The sequence below is a fragment of the Loxodonta africana genome, chromosome 15, assembly GCF_030014295.1.
Source record: "Loxodonta africana isolate mLoxAfr1 chromosome 15, mLoxAfr1.hap2, whole genome shotgun sequence".
NCBI classification, from domain to species: Eukaryota; Metazoa; Chordata; class Mammalia; order Proboscidea; family Elephantidae; genus Loxodonta; species Loxodonta africana.
In genome coordinates, this window is record NC_087356.1 from 72781302 (window position 1) to 72807298 (window position 25997).

Sequence of the window (25997 nt, forward strand, 5' to 3'; positions counted from 1 at the left end):
ATATTTTGCATATTTGCAGTGCCACCTCACATCATGAGTTAGCAGTGCCCTCTTTGCTACTAGAGGCAGAGTCAGCAACATCTTTAAGACTATCCAGATTTGAAAACAAGTTTAGAGAACCCATCCTTACAATTTTGTTTCTCTAGAACCACTCTCAGTATCAAATGTCTTAGGCTGGGTTCTCTAGAGAAGCAAAACCAGTAAAGCGTATAAATATATATGGAGAGAGATTTACATCAAGGAAATGGCTCATGTGGTTGTAGAGGCTGGAATGTTCCAAGTCTGCGGACCAACCTGGAGGCTTCTACTGATTTACGTAGCATAGGGGCTGGCAAACCCAACATAGGCAAGTCAGAGAGCATGGCTCTTGCTCACAGGCTGCAAAGAATAACAAATCCCAAGATCGGCAGGCAAGACAGCAGGTAAGTTGCTAGCTCAAGTCCCAAGAACCAGAGGTCAGACAAACAGGAGCCAGCTACAGGATTGAGAGCAAGCAAAAGCCTGCCAGCCTTGCCAGAAAGTTCACTTGTATTTGATGCACACCGCACCCCGAGGAAACTCTCTTTTAGCTACCTACAGCAGATCTCATCACGGAGGTAATCACATTGTATCTCAATACGGAAGTGGTCACATCATCATACGATAGCCAAACTACATCACACCTGCCAAACCACTGAGAATCATGGCCCAGCCAAGTTGACGCACAACCTTAATAATGATCACAGTGCAGAAAAGGTATTCTTAAAGAAGACACAAGATTCAAAGTAACTGAGAAAAATATTGTGTCAAATTTAAAACTTCAAAACTATAGACAAAGTTAAAATACAAGCTATAAAGTTGGAGAAACTATTTACAATATATATGCCAAGAGATTGGTATGCAGAATATACAAAAAAAAATCTAACAATTAATACGAGAAACACAAATAACCCAATAGGAAAATTAAAAATTACCAGTAAGCCCATGAAAGCCTCACTATTAATCACGGTGTCATGGATTGAATTACGTCTCCCCAAAAATGTGGTTAGGCCATGATCCCCAGTATTGTGTGGCTGTCCTCCATTTTGTAATTTTAAATTTATGTTGAAAGAATTAAGATGGGATTGTAATGACACCCTTACTCAGGTCACCTCCCTGATCCAAGGTAAAGGGAGTTTCCCTGGGGTGTGGCCTGCACCACCTTTTATCTCTCAAGAACAAGCAGAGAGTTAGGAACCTCATACCACCAAGAAAGCAGCGCCAGGAGCAGAGCATGTCCTTTGGACCCGAGGTCCCTGTGCCTGAGAAGCTCCTCAACCACGGGAAGATTGAAGACAAGGACCTTCTTCCAGAGCTGACAGAGAGACAAAGCCTTCCCCTGGAGCTGGTGTCTAGAACTTGGACTCTTGGCCTACTTTACCATGAGGAAATAAATTTCTCTGTTAAAGCCATCCACTTGTGGTATTTCTGTTATAGCGGTACTAGATGACTGAGACACATAGAAATACAAATTAAAACAATGGCACATTAATTTTACCCACCAGATAGACCAAAATTTAAGAGTTTGGTAACATTAAATAATGGCATGGATATGGGCAAAATATTCTCATACACTTCTGTTAAGTAAACTGATGTTATCATTTGGGAGGACAATTTCGTAGTAGCTACGAAATTTAACTCAGCAATATTTTCTCCTCGGTATCTGGCCTAAAGTAACATTTGCTTATATGCACAAAGATGTTCGTTATAGCATTGTTTGTGATAGCAATAATTGTAAACAACTTATATGTTATCAGTAGGCAAATGGATAAAGAAATTGTAGATTATTCAAACTATAGAATCCTATGCAGAAAATTAGTAAGGTAGACAAGGAACCCTGGTGGCGCAACAGTGAAGCATTTGCTGCTATCCAAAAGGTTGGCAGTTCAAAGCCACCAACCTTTTGGTTAACAGCCAAGTGGGAGAAAGATCTTACAATCTGCTGCCATAAAAATTACAGCCAAGAAAATCCTATGGGGCAGTCCTACTTTGTCCCATGGGGTCACTGTGGGTCAAAAATCTGCTCAAAGGCACCCAACAACAACACATGTACTATGATGGACATATCTCCAAGGCCCACTGCTAAGACAAAACAACAAATGGAGGAATTCAAAATGAGGACATACACATATGCACATGCACACACAAAATAATACTATATATTTTTTAGTGCCTACATATGTACACGGTATGCAAAAGTATAGAAAAGCTCTGGAAAATAAATATGCCAGACTCATAAGAATAGTTAACTTTGGGGAGAGACAGGAGGAAGCCAGGATTGGTAAAAGGTCATTAGCTTTGTCCACAATGTTTTAAATGTTTAAAAGAACATGTTTGTATATCATTTATGTACTTAATATCAATATTTGAAAATATTAAATGAGATGTAGAGAGAAAGCATCTAGCACACAATAGGCTTCCATGAACTGCTTATTCCCTTTCCTCCAGCACAAGTGATGAATATTGGGCTCAAAATATAATAAATGGATCCCAGCAATATGTCACATGAAAATGAAATGTGGAAGACAATCGAGGAGGAGATGGTCCTGCATGGCACAGAGACAGGAAAAGGAAATGGCAGGTAAAGACAGAAAAGTCACTGATCTAGACAAAAATGGGCAACTGAGATAAGGCGAACTAGTTAGACAGTTCCTTTTGTGTCCATTCTGACTCATGGTGGTCCTATGAGTGTCAGAGTAGAATTGTGCTCCAGAGGGTTTTCGATGGCTGATTTTTTGGAAGTAGATCACCAGGCCTTTCTTCCAAGGTGCCTCTGGATGGACTCAGACCTCCAACCTTTGGATTAGGAACCAAGCATGTTAATGTTCTGCACCACCCAGGGTCTCCCGAGAGCAAGGAAGGCAGTCTCAAAGTAAAGAAATGAAAAAGAAATCCCCAAAGAAAAATAGAGAACAATGAGCCTAAACTCTTACAAGCTTCTACTGTGGGCCGATTAGCTCACATATATCATTTAATTCTCACAGTAACAGTATTACTATGCCCATTTCACAGGATGGACACTGAGTTTCAGAGAGGTGGAAACATTTGCCTGAGGCCCTGCATCTGATGATGAATGCAAGAGCCAATATTCAAACACAAATCTGCGCTCTTTTCTACCATGCTTTGAGGACAATGCAAAAGAAGAAAAAAAATCCGAAGAAACAAGAAAAGGTATAGTCACCAAAATTAAAACAGACAAAAGACAGGGGGGAAAAAAAAGAAGGAAAGGAAAAACTCTGCAGAGGGAGTGTTAATTTACTCATTGGAGAGATCAGGCAGGTAGGAAGAATTTGGTCTGTGGTGTTTTTTGTTTGTTTTTGGCATTAGATAGAGAGCCTCAACCCGCACAGGGCACATGTTGCTGTTACCTGCCGTCGAGTGGGTTCCAACTCGTAGTAACCTTCGGTACAACACAACAAAACACTGCCCAGTCCTGCACCATCCTCACAACCATTGCTATGTTTGAGCCCACTGTTGCAGCCACTGTGTCAATCCATCTCATAGAGGATCTTCCTTTTTTTTGCTTACCCTCTACTTTACCACCTACAGCCTTCGGTATGGATTACACCTTAACATAAAGAAAACAAAAATCCTCACAACTGAACCAATAAGCAACATTATGATAAATGGAGAAAAGACTGAAGTTGTCAAGGATTTCATTTCATTTGGATCCACAATCAATGCCCAGGGAAGCAGCAGTCAAGAAATCAAATGACGCATTGCATTGGGCAAATCTGCTGCAAAAGACTTCCTTAAGGTGTTAAAAAGCAAAGATGTCACTTTTAGGGCTTAGGTGCATCTGACCCAAGTCATGGTGTTTTCAATCACCTCATATGCATGTGAAAGCTGGATGATGAACAAAGACGACCAAAAAAAGAATTGAAGCCTTTGAATTATAGTGTTGGTGAAGAACACTGAATATACCACCAACTGCCAAAAGACCATATAAATCTGTCTTGGAAGAAGTACAGCCAGAATGCTAGTATTAGGAGCAAGGATGGAAAGACTTCATCTCACATACTTTGCACATGTTATTAGGAGGGACCAGTCCCTGGAGAAGGACATCATGCTTGGTAAAGTAGAGAGTCAGCGAAAAAGAGGAAGACCTTCAATGAGATGGACTGACACAGTGGTTGCAACAATGGCCTCAAACGATTGTGAGGATGGCCCAGGACCCGGCAGCGTTTCGTTCTGTTGTACATAGGGTCATTATGAGTCTGAACCGACTTGACGCACCTAACTAGTACTTTACCAAGCATGATGTCCTTCTCCAGGGAATGGTCCCTTCTGATAACATGTCCAGAGCATGAGATGAAGTCTGAAGTCTCAGCATCCTCCGTTCTAAGGAACACTCTGGCTGTACTTCTTCCAAGGCAGATTCATTCCTTCTTCTGGCCGTCAAGGTATATTCAATATTCTTCGCCAACACCATAATTCAAAGGCATCAATTCTTCTTTGGTCTTCCTTATCCATTGTCCACCTTTCACATGCATATGAGGCAACTGAAAATACCATGGCTTGGGTCAGGTGCACCTTAGTCCTTACAGTAATATCCTTGCTTTTGAACACTTCAAAGAGGTCTTTTGCAGTCCCTTTGCTCAATACAAGGCACATAGAGAGTACCAAACCTCCCAGTGCCTAGAAAGGCTCCAGCGCCGAGAGGAGGCAGGGCGAGCAGCAGCTTCCGCTTCCGGGGGTAAAGGCCCCACGTGTTCCGACCCGCTAGGCCCGGCGCGGCTCGGATCCGGCGGCTGCCGGGAGTGGGTGGGGGCGAAGCCGGGGCAGGGGAGGTGCCGCCAAAGCTGCCGAGCCGTGAGTGTTGGGGAGGCCGGGCGGGGCTGGGCATGGGAGGAGGGAGAGGGCCGGAGACCTCGCCCCCGAGAGCCTAAGGAAATCGCGCTGTCCTAGGGAAGGGGCGGCGGTGTAGAGAGGGGGCCGCGCCGTCGTGGTTTCCTGGTGGCTGGAGGCAGAACCTCCGGCGACACGGATGGCGCTCGAAGCTTCCTTCTCTTTCCAGCCACCTCCCTCCGCCCTCTCCTGAGGCCTGCAGAAATGCAGTTAGTCCGTACCTCCTAGTGCTTCCGCGCCAACTGTCCCCCGGCTCGGAGGGAGGAGTGCCGAGGCCCCCGTATTTCCCGCAGCCGTTTCTCATCCCGTTTATCAGGTTGCTCAGGAGTCCTCCCATCCTGGACTCCCTTCTCGACAAGCCCCATCTCCTTCCACCACCAACCCCCTCTGCGGCACACAGGCAGATACGCTCATCCGTGATCTTCTCAGCCGTGGTCAGACTGGGCTCCGGAGACCACCTGGCCTGTGGTTTTTAGCTGCCACTCTGACAGACCCCTAGCTTCCCCCGAGCCAGTGGCTACTGTCTCCACGTTCAACTCCTCTCCTCCTACTCCCAACGGCCAGCGTTGGCCCCCCTTCTGAACACCACCAGTACCCTCAGCAGGAGTCTGTGGGCTCCCGCTTCTGTCTGTCGTGACTGAAAGCGAGTTAGTTTGTTTGCCATGGTTATGCTGTGTTCTCTCCCAACAGTGTCTGGGTGTGGGATGTTCTCGGCTTCTAGTTGCTTTGATTGCCTTGTCTGTCTTGGCTTCTGTACTTGCCTCCCCTGAGGGAGGCTCTGAGGCCCAGCTCTTCTTGAACCACCTTGGTTTTGCGGGGAGCAGTACCACATCCAGGCTGTCGTTTAAATGCTGGACTTAGAAGTGTTGCTGTTCAGCTGTCCACAATCTGCAGGTGCCACCCAGGGCAGCCACACACAGAAACCACAAGGAATGCTGGTGGGGTCGCTCATCCCTCCTCCCAACTACTCTTCCAGGCTGCCCCACGGGCCTGGATCCAGAAAGTCACGTTTGAAAGGTCGTTGGGTAGCCACGGAAGGGTTGACAGAACAGTGAGGGTTTACGGCCGTTGGCCTTGGATAGCTTTCTGCTCTGACTGCCCAGGATAAGAGTGTGGGCAGAGTTGGAGGGAGGGAAGGCGTTTTTCTCCTAGGGCCAAACACCTGGAATTCATGATCCTGTCCCCTTTCTTCTGCAGCTGTGCATGCTTTTGCACTTCGCCTATGCACTGTATTGCAGTAAACAGTCATTTCAAGGGCACGGCAAAGTTTACTACAGTGTGAGGGACTCTTGGGCATTACAAACTATACAGATGAGGCAAGTTACAGGTTTACGACACTGTTTTCTTTTTCTGTTAATACGACGCAGGCGTAAAACAAGAGACAGTGCTGGGCTCTCTTGCTTTTGCTGTCCTCTTGCCAGCAAACCCCATTGCCGTTGTGTTGATTCTGACTCCCAGTGACCCTGTAAGACAGGTAGAACTGCCCCATATGGTTTCCAAGGCTGTAAATCTTTATGGAAGTAGACAGCCACATCTTTCCCCCGCGGATTGGCTGGTGGTTTTAAACTGCTGACGTTTTGGTTAGCAGTCAAATGCTTTAACTACTGTGCCACCAGGGCTCCTTTTAAGCACCTGAAGGACTTGTTCCCAGAGTTTCTGCTAATAGGTCTGGGATGCGGATTGAAAATTTGCATTTTTAACAAGCTCAGAGGTGCCGAGGCCTTTGGTCTGAGTTCCTCACTTTGAGAGCCACTGCCTTTCGGCACACCTTTTGCCATAAACACTGCAGCGGTTTGGGAATCAGAAGACCCATGTTTAAGTATTTCTGTCCTGGGAACTAGTAATATGATCTTGAGTGGGTACTTTAATCTCTTAGTTCTGAGTTCATTTGTAAAAAATAAAGATGTTCTAAAAGAACTCCAAATACTACATTATCTTATACCAAATTTAATATTCCCACCTGAGAAATTTTCCCTTGATTTTCTTTCTTAACTCTCTTGACAGGAGCTTCCCATTTTGATTGTGTTTTAGGTTCCACCCATATTCTAGGTTCTTTGCTCTGAATCCCTAAACCAAAAAACCGAACCCATTGCCGTCCAGTCGATTCCGACTCATAGCAACCCTAAGTATTGCTAAAATTCCCCTCAAGATTAGAGACTTGTTATTTCATTTCTCTCTGCCCAGCGCCTTGAATAGTGTGTGACACACAATTGATGCTCAGTAGATGTTTGTGGAATGAAGGAGCTCCATCCCTTGAAGTTTTTCTCCACTAATCATTTGCCACACAGTAAAGGGGGATATAGCCGATTTCCCCCAAGACATTGGAATGAATGCTAATGCCCAATTCCTGTGGCTTTCACCGTGGATGGTTTATTACCCAGAAGCCTTGATACTCACCGATTCCAACATTTCAGTGCCTCTTCAATACCCAAATTCAACACATGTTTATTAAGCACCTTTTCCACCAAGTGTTTGACAGAGTCCTTGGCACTGGGAATATACAAATGAATAAAGAGTCCCCTGCTTTCAGGAAGTTAACAGTCTAGTGGGGTACTGACAACTAAACTGTGCCCACAACAAAAATGGTATCTTGGGGTTACTTCTACTTTGGATGTGATTCGTCCTAGAGTGGGAACCTGGAGTTCCTTAGATTCCTTTGGTCCAGCAGGCCGGGGGTTCCATCTCTTATCTCATCATAAGCAAGGTAGCCTTGGGCAAAGCCAGAAGAAGTCACCTGGACACAGGAAGGCATAGTCTGACAACATCTGTTTATTATTTAGCTAAAAACATAGTAAACAACTTTTGGATTGACTGTTGTTCTTAATTAGCCATACCTTCACCTCAGGTCAGGCTGTGTTAATGTTATACTGTGTAACTGGCATTGGCCATGTTTGTTGTAGGAGTAGAATACATCTAGTTTAAGTCTGGCTTCTGAATGAGAACTGCTGCCCTCATCAAGGTGGGTGGTAGGTTTGATGCCCTACCACCCTGCTGCTCCCCACCCCCCATCAGATTAGCTTGTGATGTTCTGTTTTAAACTGAGGCATATTTGACCCAATAGCCACTTCTGGGTAATACCGCTTCAAGTAAAAAGCCTGGTTTCCTGGTGGAGGTTAACCAGTATGATCATGTTAACCAGTATGATCATGGTCGCCAGATATTGAATTCTGGCCTCTTAAAATCTATATTCAGCCTCTAGCCCTTCTCAACTCTTGAACAAAATTTTTCTCAGGGTCCTAGCCTGGTATATTGTAGTTTAAGTACTCAATAAAGAAGCTGTTTATCCTTCATGTCCCTTTCAAGCTTTTCCTTTATCACTGTCAGAAAGCTGAATGGTTTCTCAAAGGATCTGATCCAGTTCTCTGCCTTTCGGTGGATAATCATCCCTGTTTTAGGGATAAGGTGATGTGACTTGTCCAGAATTCCGCGTCTTTAAAAGGTATGCAGAACTATGAGCACTGTCTCCTAGACTTGTGGTCCGTAACTATAGAAAAACACTTAATTGGAAATAAAGTTAATTTTATGATTTTTAAAATCATTTTACATTTTAGTGTTTATTTATCCTCAGTGAAGTTCTTAACCACAAAGTCTATGCATTTTTAGGCCAAAAGACACTTACGTATCAACTTCCAGTGGTTTCTCTGCACCACCCGCTGCTTCGGCCTCTCTCTTTTTCTTGGTATCTTCCCCTTCTGTACAGTTTACTCTGTTTCGTCAAAAGCCTTCCCCTGTTGTAGCAAGCTTTGAGCTACTTCTCCCCTTTCCTACTCAAACATGACTCTTACATTGGATCTAACAGAAGTGGCAAAAATATTTTAAAGAAATAGTGTTTAAACATGGTGTGGAACATACCATGGTATGTTAGAGACCAAAGGCAGGGAATGTATTTCCCTACATTTGTTTTGCCTTCTGGGTTTTCATGGAACTCCTTGTGTGTACTAACTGGGTTTGCCTCCGGTGGCCTGCTCCCAGTTGCAGGGAGGGAGGGGAACTTTGAGACTGGTAAGTGGAACCACTGCTAATACGGTCTTTGGCAGGAGAACCTGATTTTGAGTTTCCAGCCTGTGTTCCAAGGCCCTTATCTTAGCTTATAAGTGACTTCAAAGCAAGGACTCTTCTTTGGTTTAACTTACGATGTAACGTAAACAGATTAAGGTTTTCTGTGAGTACATTTTTATTTTTCTGTGATTATGAAATAAAGGATTGTTTGCTTTTTATCATTTAAATCTTGCCTTCTTCCCAAAAGGATTTAAAGCAGCTTGAAGGAAAGGAAACAAAACAGAATTGATTACCATATGCCTGGCATTGTGCCTAGTGATTTCTGTATATTATTTATTTACTCCTTAAAACAGCCATGTGAGGTAGGTCAGGTTAGCCGCATTTTGAAGATGAGACTGAAGCTTAGAGAAATAAGTGACAGCAGGGATTTAAACCCTGGACTCCAAAGCCCTCAACCCTTACATGGAAAGCATGGAAAAACATTTGTATGTAGGACAGTAAAGATAAAAGAGATCACCCTTCCAGGAGAAATGAAAGAATCACACTGGGATAATCTTTAGTCTTAAAAAACAACTACATCATTGGAGAAGAGCAGTTAATGATTTTTATTAGTTGGTTTCTATTCTACAACGAGAGGAACTGTTGCAAGGTCCTGGCAAACCCCAGAGAGTAGTCATATTCAGATTTTCGGGTATTGGTCTGCATTAGGGTAAAAGATAAGAATGGGACTGGAAGGGATATCCAGTTGCCATCAAGTTTATTCTGACTCCTGGTGACCCCATGTGTCAGGGTAGAACTGTGCCCTGTAGGGTTTTCAGTGGCTGATTTTTTGGAAGTCCATCATCAGGCCTTTCCTTCAGGGTGCCTCTGGGTGTACTCGAACCTCCAACTTTGGGTTAGCAGCCAAGTGCATTAACTGGTTGCATCACCCAGGGGCTCCAGAAGGGATATCTGCTAAATAACTATAATGACCTAAAACTCTCCGATCACTGTTTTGTTCTAAAGATTAATTATCTGCCAAGAAATAAGCAGACTGCTATGAAATTTTATCTCTCCTTTAGGTAGATGATGTCTGCTACAAACTTTGCCATTCAGGGTCCAGGAAGATCACCCTGACTAGTAACGTTTTAGGGTAGAGAATCAGATACCTTTTCATTGTGATTTTCTGTTCCCATCAAGAAGCTTGAGTTAGGGCCTTCCCTGGCGTGTGACACCTTCAGATGAGGGGCCGAGACAGCGGGACCGAGGACTGTAGAAAGTCTTACGTCTCCACATTTTCTCCCCACTCCTGCCGCATGTGTCCTGTGAACACACACTTATTTGGGGTTCAGGAGTTTGGCTCGAAGGGCCTATCCAGTCCTAGGCTTGTTGAGCATCTCTGTAGATGCTGCTTTCGTGTCTTCCAGGACCAAGCGTTTTACCCTCCCTGACCTGCCTCACGTTCTCGCTGTAGGGTTCTGTTGTTCCGTTTTGGTATGTCACTGTGGAACCCTTCCAAGGACAGACATGGAGCAAAGGGCAGCAAATTTGAAGGCAGACTTGGGTGTGGCACATCCTGTACATTGTAGATGAGGAATAAAAATACATCCATATTCTGTCTCCAATATATGATATCTGCACAGAACATGTTAAGTTTGTAAAGCTTTCAGAGATCTCAGATGATCTGGTGAGTGAGGAGATTGGTGATCTGCAGAGTGTTTTACCCTTTACAAGGGCCCCTGTGTACATTATCTCAGGAAGCCCTTGGGGCAGGTCCAGCTACTTGGGGACATCTCAGGCTGGAACTTGGACCTTTGGACACCTAATCCCAGTGCTCATTCCACAGCACAACAGTGCCCCCAGTTTCTTCCCATTCCTTACCCAACAAGGACTCCTCTCCCTCCTTCATTCCCTCTGTCGCTGGCCTGTATTCCTTCACCTCGTCTTCCTCAGTTGCTGAACTAAATGCAAAAAGGCAACAAATCTCCGTTGATGGTTTTTGAAGAGCATTTGAAGATGGCAAGTTTTATGTGGCACTGTTATGTTCTTTTTTCTTTGGAGAGTAAAGCCCTGTGAGGCCAGGAGCCCTCTGTCAATGCAGACTTTATAGGATCCACAGATTCCTAGTGCTACTCTAGAACAGTGAGGGTTTCTAGGCTGCTTCACGGGGAAGTGGTTCTCAGACTTAAGTTCACAGAGGTCTTTCATTAAGCTGGGACTATGTTTCAATTCCATCTTCTCCCCCAGCCTTGCAGGAGGGAGGGGAGTGGGATCAGGAATCTTTGTCTGGATAAGTTATTATTATCGTTGCTGTTGTGTGCCGTCGAGTCGATTGCGACTCATAGCAACCCTAGAGGACAGAGTGGAACTGTAGGTTTCCAAGGAGCAGCTGGTGGATTCAAACTACGGACCTTATGGTTAGCAGCAGAGTTCTTAACTACTGTGCCACCAGGCTCCAATTATTGTTGTAGTTGTATTGAATTACTTGATGTCTGCTTTTGTGCTTATAAAAGTTGATTCACATTTTTAAAGGAATTTTTTTTAATGCACAGCTTTGTGTCACTAGCGTTTGGATTACCCCCAGGGTAACCTGACGATTCTTTGCGATGAGTTGTGGTTCCATCACTTTGGGAACAACTAAGTGTATCCTGTTTTGCTTACAATTCAAACTATGTTTTTTGCTTTGTTTTAATTTTTTTGGTGAAAGTTTACACAGCAAATGAGGTTCCCATTTGACAGTTTTTACACAGATTGTTCAGTGACATCAGTTACATTTTTCATGGTGTGTCAACATTCTCTCTAATTCTGGTTGTTCCATTTCTAGTACTCTGGTTTCCCTGGTCTATTATCTTCTCACCTTTGCTTTAGAGTAATTGTTGACCTATTGCTCTCATGTAGATGGTTTTTTAATGAAGCGCTGTACTCACAGATAATATCCTTTATTTTGTGTGCCAATCTGTTACCTCGCTAAAAGGTGATCGTTTTGGTTCAAAGTTTAAAGAGTATCTCAGGGCAGTAGTCTCAGGGAATCCTCTAGTCTCCACTGGCTCAGTATGTCTGAAATTTTTAAGATTTTGAGTTCTCTTCCACATTTTTCTCCTGACCTATCAGGGTCCATCTATTGTGGCCCTGATCAGAACGGTTGATAGTGGTAACTGGGCACCATCTAGTTCCTCTGGTCTCAGGATAGATGAGGCCGTGGCTCATGTAGGCTGTAAGCCCTATAGACTAGTTTTTTCTCTGAGTCTTTCGTTTCCTTCTTTCTCTTTTGCTCCTGATGAGTAGAGACCAATCATTGTATCTTAGCTGCTTTCAAGCCTTTAAGACCCCAGGCATTACTCACATCACTAGGATGCAGGAGGTGAATTTTGTGAACTGTATTATGGCAATTGATTGAGTTGTCAATGAGACTAAGGTCCTGAGCCTTCAAACCCAGAAAACCAGTCTCCCAATGTTCCAAATGGTGTTTTTTGTTTTTTCCTTTAGTCGTTCACTTCCCCAGCACATTGTTTACTGGACAAATGAATAAGGATTAATAAGACATAGTCTCTGTTCTTCCAGAGGCAAACTTAAAATTTAATGTGTTATATTCATTCAACAAATATGTGTTGACTACCTATTGTGTGACACGCATTGAGCTGGGTGCTGCTTGTGCCTGCCTTCAAGAACTTTATTGTCCATTGAGTTAAGCAGCAAGATGAACAATAAATTGTTACTACACACACAGAACGGATACAAACGCATGCTGTGATGTGGGAAGGTACAAGTTCCTTTGGAAACATAACATAATCAGGGAAGGCATCCTGGGAAAACCAGATCTGAGGGATGAGTAGTGTTAGCCAAGTGTAGGGGGTAGAAGAGGGTATTCCAGGCAGAGTGAATATCTAGTGAGGGTTTAGAAAAGAGAGACACAGAACAGCACATTAGAGCAGTGGCATTCATCCTTTCTACTGTGGTAACATACACGTTTTACACTGTAACTTAATAGACATATATGTAGATATGTAACTGAAGCCACAGTTTCATTAGTTTATTCTTACATCTAGTACACTGATATTTTCCATTCTAGTTTTTGGGTTTTCTTTCTTTCTTTTTTTTTTTTTTAATGGTATTTGTGACCCACTAGATTGGCTTCATAGCCGCTAATGGATTGTGATCCACAGTTTGAAAAAATGTTGCAAGATCAGTGAAAAAGGTTAGAATGACTGAAGTATAGAGTGTAATGGAAAGAGTCTTGGGAGAATAGAGAATAGGCAGAGGCTAGGTCTTGAAGGACCCTGGGAATCGAGTTTTAAGGAGTTTAAAGTTTATCCTGAGGACAATGTGAACTGATTTTTTTTTAGAAAGTTCACTGTTCAGACCTTCCTGCAGTATCACCGATGGAGCTAGTGTGGGTGGGAGTTCTGCCCATTCTTAAATGCCTATGTCCACCTGTCTGTCTCTCTTGCATGTGCGAGCTTTCCCTTTTTCTCCCCCCTCTGAAGAACTAAAGGTAATTGTATAGGTGCCAGAGGTGGCAAGAAATAGAAGCTCGAAGAGTAAGCTGACTCCACCATGGCCCAGAATTTCAAATCTAAGTAAGGCTTCTAAGGTTTGGGGTTCTACGGCATGCATTCAACGAGGAGATATGTTCAACAAGGAGATATGACTTGGGGAGCTGGTAGGGATTGGGGGTGGGGCTATGAATTGAGCCTCCTGCAAAAAGCCAGGAGCCTTGAAGAGCTTTCCTCTCCATGCAGCTTTGCCTCCTGACCCAGGAAAAGGGCAGGGAGGTAGGCTGTCCGTTGCACTGGATAAGGAAAAAGCATCTTGTAGGTATAGGTTCAAATACACTATCAGCATGATTTAGGAACATTTTGAGACCTTTGCACAAAAACTGATCCAAGAACATTGAAACCATTAGTACTTACGTAGAAAAAAAAAAAAAAGTAGAAGCAAATGAAATTCCATTCAAAGGGATCACTTAAAACCTAGGGCTCTCACTGAAGATGAACATAAAATAAAAAATTACAAACACCTGAGAAAAGAAACCACCATGAGGTAGAGAAGATTCAACAGGTAGAAAAAGTAACACATGATAATCTGGGAATTATGAAACTATCTAAAATAAAAAATTTATAAATGATTAAGAGGATAGTGGAAAATGTAAAATGGGAGCATGAATGAAAAGAGATGTGAAAGACAATAAAGGAATAATAGTCATTGAAATTAAACTCATTTGATGGGCAACAGCAGATGAGATTAGTACGTTAAGAGTGATTTCATAACCTTGAAGATGGATTTTAGGCAATCGTAGTTCAGCATGAAAAAGGAAATGAAGGATCCCTCAGGCTGCATGTGGAGAGTGGCCTGGAGGGGGACAAGACTAATCATGAAACTTGAATCAAATCATTCATTCAGCATAAATTGTCTGTTATGTGCCAGTGCTGACAGTATGGTCATTTTTTTTAAGTTCCTGTTAGTACATTGTAGAGGGTCATGATGGCTTAACTAAGGGGAGTGGCAGCAGAAATGAATTGATGGATGAATTTGAAAGAGGGTAAAATTGTCAAGACTTGATGAATTAAAAAAGACTAGAAACATAATGGAGAAAAAGGCTGCTTTTTCTAGTTAAAGTAGGAAGTGAACTTGAAAGTGGAGGTACATTCATCCCAACACATTTATTGTGCTCTTTATATAGTAAACCAAAAAACCAAACCCACTACCGTCGAGTCGATTCCGACTCATAGCGATCCTATAGGACAGAGTAGAACTGCCCGATAGAGTTTCCAAGGAGTGTCTGGCGGATTCAAACTGCTTACCTTTTGGTTAGCAGCCATAGCACTTAACCACTTTGCCACTAGGGTTTCCAATAGGTTGGAAATTGATGAAAAGCACAGTCCCTGACTTCAACAACTTTGTCAGGAAAGATAAAGAATGGCTATTTTTTTTTTTATGTAGTGTGACAGGTGCTGTGATAGAGATGTGCCCAGGTGGCTCTGGAAGCCCTCAGGCAATTTCTAACTGTGTATTTTTTATAAGGGTATGAGGAGTGGAGTCAGTCAAAGAAAAAGTAAGGCAAGAAGCCTGAGCTATCCTGAAGGATAAGTAAGCTTTGATATTAAAGGAGGGTGAGGAGTCAAAGGGAAGAGTGTTCAAAAGCTAAAGAGCACAGCACTTTTGCGTGGTTTGCATGCGTACGTGTGGGGGGGATGGGGGTGCTTGAAAGAGAATACAAGATGAAGGCCAGCCTAGTGTATAATATCTAGAAGTTTATATTTCACTTACAAGACAGGAGTGATTGAAGGATCTTGAATAAGGAAGAGAGTGACCAGATTTGCCAAGCAAGCTCATTCAGGTGCTAACGTGAGATAGATGGTAACAAAATCTGGAAGCAGTAGGTCACATTTGGAGGCAGTTGCAGTAATCTAGATGAGAACTGATAAAGACCTAAACTATAAATCATGGGAATGAAAAAGGGGGGACCTGTTAAGAAGAAATAGGAACACCATGCAATGGTCGGGGGAAAAGGAGTTCTGTGCAGAAGAAGAGATGGAGATGGAGGCCTGAAAAAATCACCCCATTGTAGTGGGATCAGCGATCCATTCATTATAGCTAGACTACACCGAGAAAAGGGTAGGTTATGAGTCTTGAAAAACAGATTGGGGGCTGATGTGAAGAACTTCATGTGCCGTGTCAAGGATTTTGTAATTATTAACTATTTTTAAACTTTGAGTGGTGTGATTAGAACTATAATTTAGAAAGATGATAGTTAACATTGGTGTTTCAGTAACTTTTTGCAGATACAAGTACATTTAATCCTCACAGTAACTCTGTAAGGTAGATACTGTTACTCCCTCCATTCTCTAGCTGGGGAAACTGAGACATGGGGAGAATAACTTGCCCATGGTCTCATGCCTAATAGATGATAGAACCAGGATTTAGACCCACACGGTCTGACTTCAGGACTCGCACTCTTAACCTGGCACACTGTCAGTGCTTCTCGATCAGGGATGCCCATCAGAACCACATGTAGTACTTCTAAAGATACAGTTGTCCAGGTTGACTGAATCTGAATGTCCAAAAGTATGATGTGAGTTAACTGCGTTTCGCAAAAGCTGCATAGGCATTTCTGTTGCTCGTGGTTAAGTACTGTTGGGATCCCAGTTAAGAAGCTATGGCAGGAGTCCAGGCAAGAGATAACAGGGCTCAAGCTAAAGCGTCTTTGTGAAGGAAGAAAAGGAAACAGATCTAGAGACTTAGGAGGTAAATTGGCTTAATGAGCTATAAGCAGTGGGGAGGAATAAAAATTGAATCCAACGATTACAAAGGAGTATTTACTTAACAAGTGATAATCCTAGCCAAGACAGGAATCCAGCAGGAGGAGTGGGTTTGGGAGTTAAGACTCATGAGTTTACATTTGAACATTTGAATTCAAGGGACTGTCTCCTTCAATTAAATATGTCTTAATAAAAGGAAGGATGCTTTTTTTGTCTGCCTATGTGCCAGCCACCGTGTAAGTGGCTCCCTCCCCTCCTTATCTCATATAACCCACCCCTCAAATGTCAGAGTTGCCATGGCCAGTGTCACATTTTTTTTTAACAGCTCATTATGAGAGTTCTTTTTCCTAGCCATTTTCTTTCTAAGTGCACAGATTTTATGAGTAGAAAGGCAGTATTTTTCTGTGGGTGTGTACCTTGCCCCGGACAAGGGGCAGGGGAACATAGCTTCAAGATATGAATCACCCTATCTCAGCCAGATATGTGTACAACAAATGGATAGGGAAAGGGGGATTTAATAGCTTGAGGAAGTGTGGGTAAAGGATATGATTGAACTCAGAACTCGTATCTCTGTGTAGAATTGTATGCTTACACTGTTGTCTTTCCATCTCTCCCCCAGGTCCGTTGGAAGAATTTTCTGCAGGTGCCCAGCCTGAGAACAGGGCTGCTGACAGTGTGAGCTCTAGATGGTGTGAAATCAGCAGAGAGCCAGAAAATGGCTACAGCCTTAGAACCAGAGGACCAGGACCTTTGGGAAGAAGAGGGAATTCTGATGGTGAAATTGGAAGATGATTTCACCTGTGGGTCAGAGTCCATCTTACAGAGAGATGACCCTGTACTTGAGACTTCACACCAGAACTTCCGACGATTTCGCTACCAGGAAGCAGCAAGTCCTCGTGAAGCTCTCATTCGACTCCGAGAACTTTGCCATCAGTGGCTGAGGCCAGAGAGGCGGACAAAGGAACAGATCCTCGAGCTGCTTGTGCTGGAACAGTTCCTCACTGTCCTGCCTGGAGAACTGCAGAGCTGGGTGCGGGGGCAGCGGCCAGAAAGTGGAGAGGAGGCAGTGACACTGGTGGAGGGTTTGCAGAAACAGCCCAGGAGACCAAGGCGGTGGGTGAGGAGGGGGAGTCCTGATCTGTGTGATGTGGAGGGGGCCTATTTGCTGGAAGGCTAGATTTGGGCATAGGGGTTATAAGGCCCCCATAAGTCATCCTTTACATTTCATTGGCTCTGCCTTTGGGTTGTACTGAGATCCATGTGCCCCATGGGGCAGGGATGTATGTGTGTGCCCATGTGAGTGTGTGACTTTGTATTTTTTGAAACACCTACTTAGAGCCCATCTGTAGGGCCTCAGCCACCTAAGGGTCAAGGCTTTGTTTTTCCCTTCTTTGGATGTTGAACCCTAGGTTGCTAGGAAAGAGAATTCTGTGGCTTCCTCAGGGGCTTTCATAGACCCTCAGGCACAGATTCTCCTTCCAGGTTGGTAAGGTATGGAAGCAAATAACAAGGAGAGCTGTGGGTGGAAAAGGGAGAGATGGGTACCTCAGAGCCCTGGATGACTAGGGGCAAGGGTTGCGAGAAGTGAGGAAGTAATGCCGTATCTGCATGTCCCTTACCTTGTCCTGACAGGGACAACTTTCAACTCCTCTTTGCATCCCCCAGTGGAACTAGAGTTCCCCTCCTCATCTGGAACCCTCCAGGAATTTTTCTATAGGCAGTTCCTCCTAAAATAAGCCCTGATGACAGCCAGAACCTTCCCCCAGATTCCATGGTGACTGGATGTTGGAATTATTCCCAGGTGACTGTCCATGTTCATGGCCAGGAAGTCCTGTCAGAGGAGTCAGTACATCTAGGAGCAGTGCCCGAGTCACCAAGTGAGCTGCAGGACCCTGTACAGACCTCAACCCCCAAGGAATCCCATGAGGAGACCACACAGAGCCCAGATCTGGGGGCACTGGAAGAGCAGAGCCCGGGTTCTGAAGAGGAGTTCCAGCCTCTGCAGGAGAGCGGTGGGACACACTAGCCAAAAGAGGGCTGCTGGGGCGGCAGGGGGGGGATGGGGGGCGGGGGGGAGATAGTTATATGCCAGAGGAGGCTGGGTAGGTTGTAAATGAGAATAAATCACAGAATTGAGGGTGTTGAGAGGAGACACAGTACCAGCTAGAGTCCCCCATAAACAGGGCCAAGCTTAGGCAGTAATATTCTTGGTTATTCTCTTGACATTCTGCTAGTGTTATAGATGGTAGGGTTTGGGATGGCTTAGTCCAGTTTTTTGAGTCCTATAAGAGAAGTTGGTGCTACTCCCAACCAGAGGTGATGGACTACTCAGTTAATAGGGTGCACTGCATATTGCTGATCTCCACATTTGTTTCTTGTTAGAGGCTCACGTGCTCCATGACCCAGGTCTTCCTGAAGAGAGGAACACTAGAGACCCAGAGATGGTGGCCCTTCTCACTGCTCTATCACAGGTGTGCCCTAGTTTCCTTCTATCCCACAGAGGAGGTGTTTGGAGGATGTCTTAGGCTGAGTTCTCTAGAGGAATAAAATCAGTGAAGCATGTACATATATGTATAAATATATATACCAAAAAACCAAAGCCATTGCTGTCAAGTCAATTCTGACTCGTAGCAACCCTATAGATATTTATTTCAAAAAAATGATTCACGCACTTGTGGAGGCTGGCAAGTCCCAAATCTCTGGGTCAGATGTCAGGCTGGAGGCTTCTGACTTACATGGTTGCAGGGGCTGATGAACCCAAAATTGGCAGGTCAGACAGGCTGATGGTGCACGGGGCTACAGGAACTGTTAAATACAAAAATCTGTAGATCAGACAGCAGGCGGCTGGCTCACTTTCCAAGAACCAGAGATCAGGGTGATTTTCAGGTGCAGGATCCAAAGAGGACAAGCTTTGCCAGAATATCTATATATATTGGATGCAGGCCACTCCCCCAAGGAAACTCCCCTCTCAACTGATTGGCTGCTCATACCAGATCACAGAATGGAGGATGATTACATAATATCTGACAAGCCAATGAGAATCATGGCCTAGCCAAATTGAAACATAAACTTAACCATCACAAAGAACCATGGGGCATTAGTCATGCGCTAAACAGATTAGACAGGATGCAAATATGCACTCCTTTCGGCAGTTTAGGTTCTCAGTTCTACAGGTACCTGGAAGTACATCCAGTGAGATAAATTATAGTAACCTCAGTGACTCTTCAGCCTTCAAAGCCTCTTTATTTGCCACTCACCAAAGGGACTAAAAAATGGGATCATCTTGTGCCGCCATAGTACAATTTTGAAGTTACTGAATGAGGGCTTTTTTTTTTTTTTTTAAGAATAAATTTAGCGGTCGTTTGTAAGAATAACTGACTATACCACAGAAGGAATTTCTGAAATTGTGTGGTGGTTTATTCTCTCCCCAGTGGTCTGCATTCAGTCAGCCCCTGACATTCTGTGCAGAGCCCTGACACTAAGCCATGTGACTGGAGAAAAAGAAAAAAAAGTCATCCCTGTTCACAGAGAGATTATCATCTAGCTGAAGAAAAACAGTTCATGTTTATGCTATGTAGACTGTAAATGATAAGAGTGATTAGATAGCATCAGTTAGAGAAAGCTTCCTAGAAAAGATGAATTTTTAAAGAAATGTAGGTAGCATGAAACCATCAAGAGTCGAATGATGACTTTTAAGACTCTTCTTGTATTTTAAACAATACCCTAAAGAAGAAGAACATAGGCTGGCTTGGAGGGAAAGCAGTTGGGTTGCAGGGAACAGGAGTAGGGCCAGTGCAGAAGAAAGTTGGGAAATAGCAACAGAGGATAAAACACAGGTTTCCTGAAAGAAAGCCACATGGTCCATTTGAGATCCTTTAGTTTCCTGGGTGCATTCTGCCTCAACCTGTGACCTTTATTCCAGGAACAAAATATGAGGTTACAGGAAGCGTCAGGCTTTGAATGAAGGCTTCTGTTGTTTCAGGGACTGGTAACTTTCAAGGATGTGGCTGTATGCTTCTCCCAGGACCAGTGGAGTGACCTGGATCCAGCACAGAAAGAGTTCCATGGAGAATACGTCTTGGAAGAAGACTGTGGAATTGTGGTCTCTCTGTGTAAGGAACTTCAGATGTTTCTACAGTGTTTTGAGCACAGGTCTTTTTCTCGTTGGAGATCTTGAGGGTCTTAGACCTTAGAATGCATGCTTTGAACTCCTCCATGCCTACCCCAGTGATACTGAGGGATTAGCTGCAGAAAATGAAGGTATCCTTCCAAGTTGAAGGGAGAGAAAATCTTGGAAAGTCATTGGACGTGCCTAATAAAATAAAGCTATAATATTAAAACTTTAGTATAGAAATGTTTGCTGTAAACATATGAGTTTTGAAATAAGCAGGGCCAGAAGTTGTAGGTAGTATACTTAACTTTGAATGTGGGAAAAGAGGGTAACACTTGCAGTAGAATAATTATTGAGTTGCAGGTGAAAATACTTAAATAAGAAAAGCAAGAGATAGGCAGTATTTGGCTAGAGGTGCTCAGCCTAAAGGGACTGAAGATCTGATGACTAACCTGGCTGTATATTTGCTCTAACCAAAACAAAAAAGATCTGCTCCAAACATAGGGACCTGTTGAACCAGTCTTGATGTCCTGTTTTCCCTCTCTTGAGCAGCATTTCCAATCCCCAGGCTAGATGAGATCTCCCAGGTTAGAGAGGAAGAGTCTTGGGTCCCAGATATCCAAGAGCCTCAAGAGCCTCAAGAGACAGAAATCCTGAGTTTTACCTACACAGGTGAGGAATGGTGAAGGGGATCTCACCCACCCTGAGTTAGCAGTTGTCTTAGTCAGTGCTTCTCTCTCCCTGTAGGTACCACTCTCATTGGTTCTTCTGGCATGCCCACCATTATGCTATCCCCTCCTGAAAACCAAATTCTTCTTCTTTTATCTTTTCCTCTTCTTCACCCCTCCATCACATTTTAAGGGACATGTACTTTGCAACGGCGGGTGGGAAAACCAAACTTTTGAAATTGCAGCTATACCATTTTACTCAGCATTTCACTTAATCCCATGAGCGTCGGTCACTGCACTTGTGAAATGAGGATAGTAATAATCCTCTGTACTAAGGCTAGTTGACAGCATGAGATAACGTATAAGAAGTGCCTGGCCCATAGCAGACATTCAGTTGACTATTTGCTGTTTTCCCAACCTCTACAATAATGAAATATGGTTTCTCTGTATTGCCTTGCTCTCTCACACTTTGTAAATATTTATCCATTGCGTGGAAGGCATTACTGCCTCTGTAATTGTCCCTTTTCCCCTCTCTACAGGAGATCAGAGTGAAGATGAAGAAGATTATCTTGAGCAAGAAGATCTGAGTTTGGAGGATCTACAGAGGTCTATTTTGGGAGATCCAGAAATTCACCAGACTCCTGATTGGGAAATAGTCTTGGAGGATAATCCAGGTAGACTTAATGAGAGTGGATTTGGTACAAGTACTTCTCAAGTTAATAGTTTTACGAATCTCCAAGAAACCATGCCTCTTCACCCGCTGTTAGGGAGACATCACGACTGTCCTGTATGTGGAAAAAGCTTCACTTGTAACTCCCACCTTGTTAGACATCTGAGAACTCACACAGGAGAGAAACCCTATAAATGTATGGAGTGTGGGAAAAGTTACACACGCAGCTCACATCTTGCCAGGCACCAGAAGATTCACAAGATGGGCACTTCTTATAAATTTCCCTTAAACCGGAAGAATGTGGATGAGACCTCCCCACTGATACAGGCTGAGAGAACTCCGCCTATTGAGAAACCCTATAGATGTGACGATTGTGGGAAACACTTCCGCTGGACTTCAGACCTTGTCAGGCATCAAAGGACACATACAGGAGAAAAACCCTTCTTCTGTACTATTTGTGGCAAAAGCTTCAGCCAGAAATCTGTGCTAACAACACACCAAAGGATCCACCTGGGAGGCAAACCCTATTCATGTGGAGAGTGTGGCGAGGACTTCCATGACCACAGGCGATATCTGGCACACCAGAAAACGCATGCAGCTGAGGAGCTCTATCTCTGTAGTGAATGTGGACGGTGCTTCAACCACAGTTCAGCCTTTGCCAAGCACCTGAGAGGACATGCGTCAGTGAGGCCCTGCCGATGCAATGAATGTGGGAAAAGCTTCAGTCGGAGGGACCACCTCGTCAGGCACCAGAGAACACACACTGGTGAGAAACCATTCATGTGCCCTACCTGTGGAAAAAGCTTCAGCAGAGGATACCACTTAATCAGGCATCAAAGGACCCACTCGGAAAAGACCCCCTAGCTAGGCCCCATGTGAGGAGATCTGCAGTCATCCCTTACCTAAGGGTGAGCTAGGTGAAGCCCTCTTGTCAACCTGGGAGACTTCCCATGACTAAATAAAAACCCCAGGCAGAGCTGCTTCTACAGCTTGAGGCTATATTTTGCCCAAAGTACAACCTGAGTTGAGGCTGCTTCTTGACTGGAGTGTTCCTGCCTCTGCTTCATGGGTACAGAGTAGGAGAATTAGAAGACTTAAGAGGTTGTAGTTACTTTGTTCTCCAAAAAATAGGCTGTTACATACCCTAAAGACTACTTGACAACCTCAAGTTTAAAGTGGCCAAGGACAACCCCTTGGGTTTGGTAAGGGACCAGCCTTAAGGTGTCTGTCCTTACTGAGGTCATGGTTAAATAAAGCACACAGCCCTGGACTCGAGACAGGAGATCTGGGTCACGATGACTTTGCTGCACATTTGCGGGATAACTGTATAAATCCCTCCCTGTCCGATTCACTTGCTCACCATGCACTTTCCTATGATGCTGGGGAAAACGGGAGAGGCGTATGATGGGTGAAAGTCTTAAGGCTGCTGCTTATGGACCTTTTCAGCTCTTCCCTTCCCTGCTGTCAAAATGGTGCTGGGCCAGACACTGCAAGAAAGGAGGACTTAGCATCCTCTGTTTCTTTGTGGGTTTGCATTTTGTTTTATTTTTTTACCCCTGTTAAATGACTTTTACATTTTTAGCCTCCCTAGTATTCTACCAGTGTCTTGGTTTTGTCCCTGGCACTTATTCTAAAAGTGAGATGTAGCATTCAGACTGAAGGCGCCAGTAAAGCATAACTAAATCATCATGAGGTTATTTACATTCCCACATATGCACAAGCCCGCTTGCCCCACCACCCTACCCCACCCCACCCCCACCCTTCACATGGGTTTTGTGAGGGGATTTGGGGACAGTGTCAGCTTACAAAGGCACTAGAATCATGATCGACTGGGTCACCACATTTACATGAAGAAAACTGGAGAAGATATGAGATCAAACTATGAAAAATTAAGAAAAAGCTGTTAGCTGCTGGCCAGGGCCATTGAGACTATTCTGACACCCAGTCGCTGACATCCCTGCCTCAGTTCTCTGAATCCAGCGAACATTCTGAACCTCCACACCTGGGACCTGCAGAGCATACCAGGAGTCAATGGCTTACATGTATTTGTGTTGTTTGCTTTTATGTGGTTTCATTTTCATGTAATTAAGAACTTGGTAGTATTTCATGACGGCCCAAGGATCTCTGTCGTTTGATAGAGGTTACCATGGGGGTGAGGCTGAATAATTATGAACCTCACCAGCTCTGACAGTGGGTGTGGCTAGGACTGGGGAGACTGTCCTCCATAAATGGAGCACGGGATATGGGATTAAAGCATGAGAAGGGAGACTGTTTTCTGTGCCTGGTTTGTTCTCTACTACACAATCCATTCTGTGTCCGTGTACACTAGAGGAAGATGGGTTAACAAGACGCCACCCCTAACAGCTCAACAAGGAAATTCTCATTGGTCAGTAATGATCTTCGGATTGATTGGCTTGGTTTTAATACCATTCAGCCATTCTTCTGGAAATATACACGTCTGAAAAAAAGTAACACTAGCAGCCAAGTAGCCCTGTTTTCTGGGACTCTACGATTTATGCATTCACTTTCCAGGGCCACAGGTTCTTTGTGCTTCTGAAAATCATGTATTCTCACAAAGTAACCTGGGAGTAGAGAGTAGTCTGCCATGAGGATAGAAAAAGCTTAGGCTTGTTAGCGGAGCCACAGGTGGAATATATGCAACCTGAGGTAAGATCTGAGCCTGGAGTTTGCAGGAGAGGTTGCGCTAATATGCAGTTAATCAACCATAGATCTGTGGCCTAAGCACAATGTGTCCTGGGTGAAATGTCACAGCTTCAAAAGATAATGCCTCCTAGCTCATGCTTAACCATTTATGGAAGTCAATAAAATACTTGAGGTGTGCAGAACAAGTTGACTTTGTATTCCCTATCTGCATTGTTGCAGTAAGAAAAAAATCTCTAGAGGAAAAAATCCCCCCTACGCACACAGTTTCATATGCTGACACTAAGTCACTGGCCTCTTGTAAATACACTATATTTTCTGAGGTTCCTAGAGGGACATGCTGTCCCCCAAATCTGAACACAAACAGGACCACAGTTTGCAGCAACAGGAGCAATAAAGGAACCTGGAATGATGAGTAAAAAGCAGTACAGCTGACCATGGGGAGGTGAGGCTGGAGCCCTTACCATTCATAACAGGTCCCCTCTAGAATTTTGTTAACAGAATCCTGGCATACTATATGAAGAATAAAAGTTTCTGAAGGTGAAAAAGGATTTTAAAGATACTTGGAGGAAGCTAAAGAGTAATCCAGAAGTCCCTGGGTGTGCAAACAGTTAATGTGCTTGGCTACTAACCAAAAGGTTGGAGGTTCAAGTCCACCCAGAAGTGCTATGGAAGAAGGGCCTGATGATTTACTTCTTAAAAATCAGCTACTGAACACCCTATGGAGCACAGTTCTACCTTGACACACACGGGGTCACCATGAGTCACAATCAACACCAACTTTTTATAGAGAGGGAGTAGTCTACTAAATGACAGCATTTCTAGGTTGATGAAACGGTGTGTTAAGGGTATTCAGTTAAACTGATAACATGGTATTTGGCCAGATAATACAGGAATTCCCAGGGAATATTCAGCTTTGAGTCGGAATCGACTCGGCGGCACTGAGTTTTTTTGTTGTTGTTTACCCTACAAAGTTCTAAGAGATGGAATATGCAAAGACAATAAAGGCAAAATACAGTTTTATTATCTGGAATTTAGACCTCAAACTCCAGAGCAGAATCGAGGGAACTAGGATGAACTCCCTGAGAATTTATTAAATTGGATTAATATCAAAGTACTAGAACCAAAGCAGGCTAAAAAACTTGCCTCCTTGTCCAAAGCCCAACTCAAGTGGTGGATCTGATAGAAGAATGCATTCCATTCAGCAGCAGGATAGTGAAGCAAGAAAATGTCCCTGCGAGTCCTTCAAAGTTGGCAGGGACCATTTGCTCCAGACTCTCAGGTCAGCCCAGCAGCCTCCAGATCATCCTGGAAGAGTTGAAGGAAATAAATTTTTTTAGAAAGCAAACAGATCTTTGACTCACCAGGCTCCTGGAAGGACAGCAACACAAAGGAGCTAATGGGGCCCCAAGATGGTATTGTAGAAGCAAGCTGGTCTATGAAATACTAGATGATAACATGCAGGGCAGATTAATAATGTGATGCTCTTCCACGTCAATACTTTTTATGTTGTTTTACCTCTACCTTTTCCCTCAGTTGACCAAAGTATCTCTCCAGCCACAGTAATACTCTACCTGAGAAAAGTGTAAGGAGCCTTGTTGTTAGATTGCTTAAGTGCTTGGCTGCTGACCAAAAGGTCAGCAGTTCAAACCCACCAGCTGCTCTGTGGCAAAAAGATGTGGCATTGTGCTTCCTTGAAAATTACAGCCTTGGAAACCCTGTGGGGGCAGTTCTGCTCTGTTCTGTAGGGTTGCTGTGAGTCAGAGTCACTCAATGATAAGTTT

At 44.0% G+C, this 25997-nt stretch overlaps 1 protein-coding gene across 1 annotated transcript; it reads left to right on the forward strand.

Moving 5' to 3' along the window:
- The first annotated feature begins 4726 nt into the window (after positions 1–4726).
- On the forward strand, positions 4727–23818 carry ZNF202 (zinc finger protein 202). Its single transcript, XM_003418207.4, has 7 exons — positions 4727–4830; positions 16723–17220; positions 17905–18115; positions 18486–18574; positions 20086–20215; positions 20767–20886; positions 21422–23818. The coding sequence occupies exons 2-7, from the start codon at positions 16819–16821 to the stop codon at positions 22414–22416; spliced, it is 1947 nt and encodes a 648-aa protein (XP_003418255.1). The 5' UTR covers positions 4727–4830; positions 16723–16818; the 3' UTR covers positions 22417–23818.
- Positions 23819–25997: the final 2179 nt, after the last annotated feature.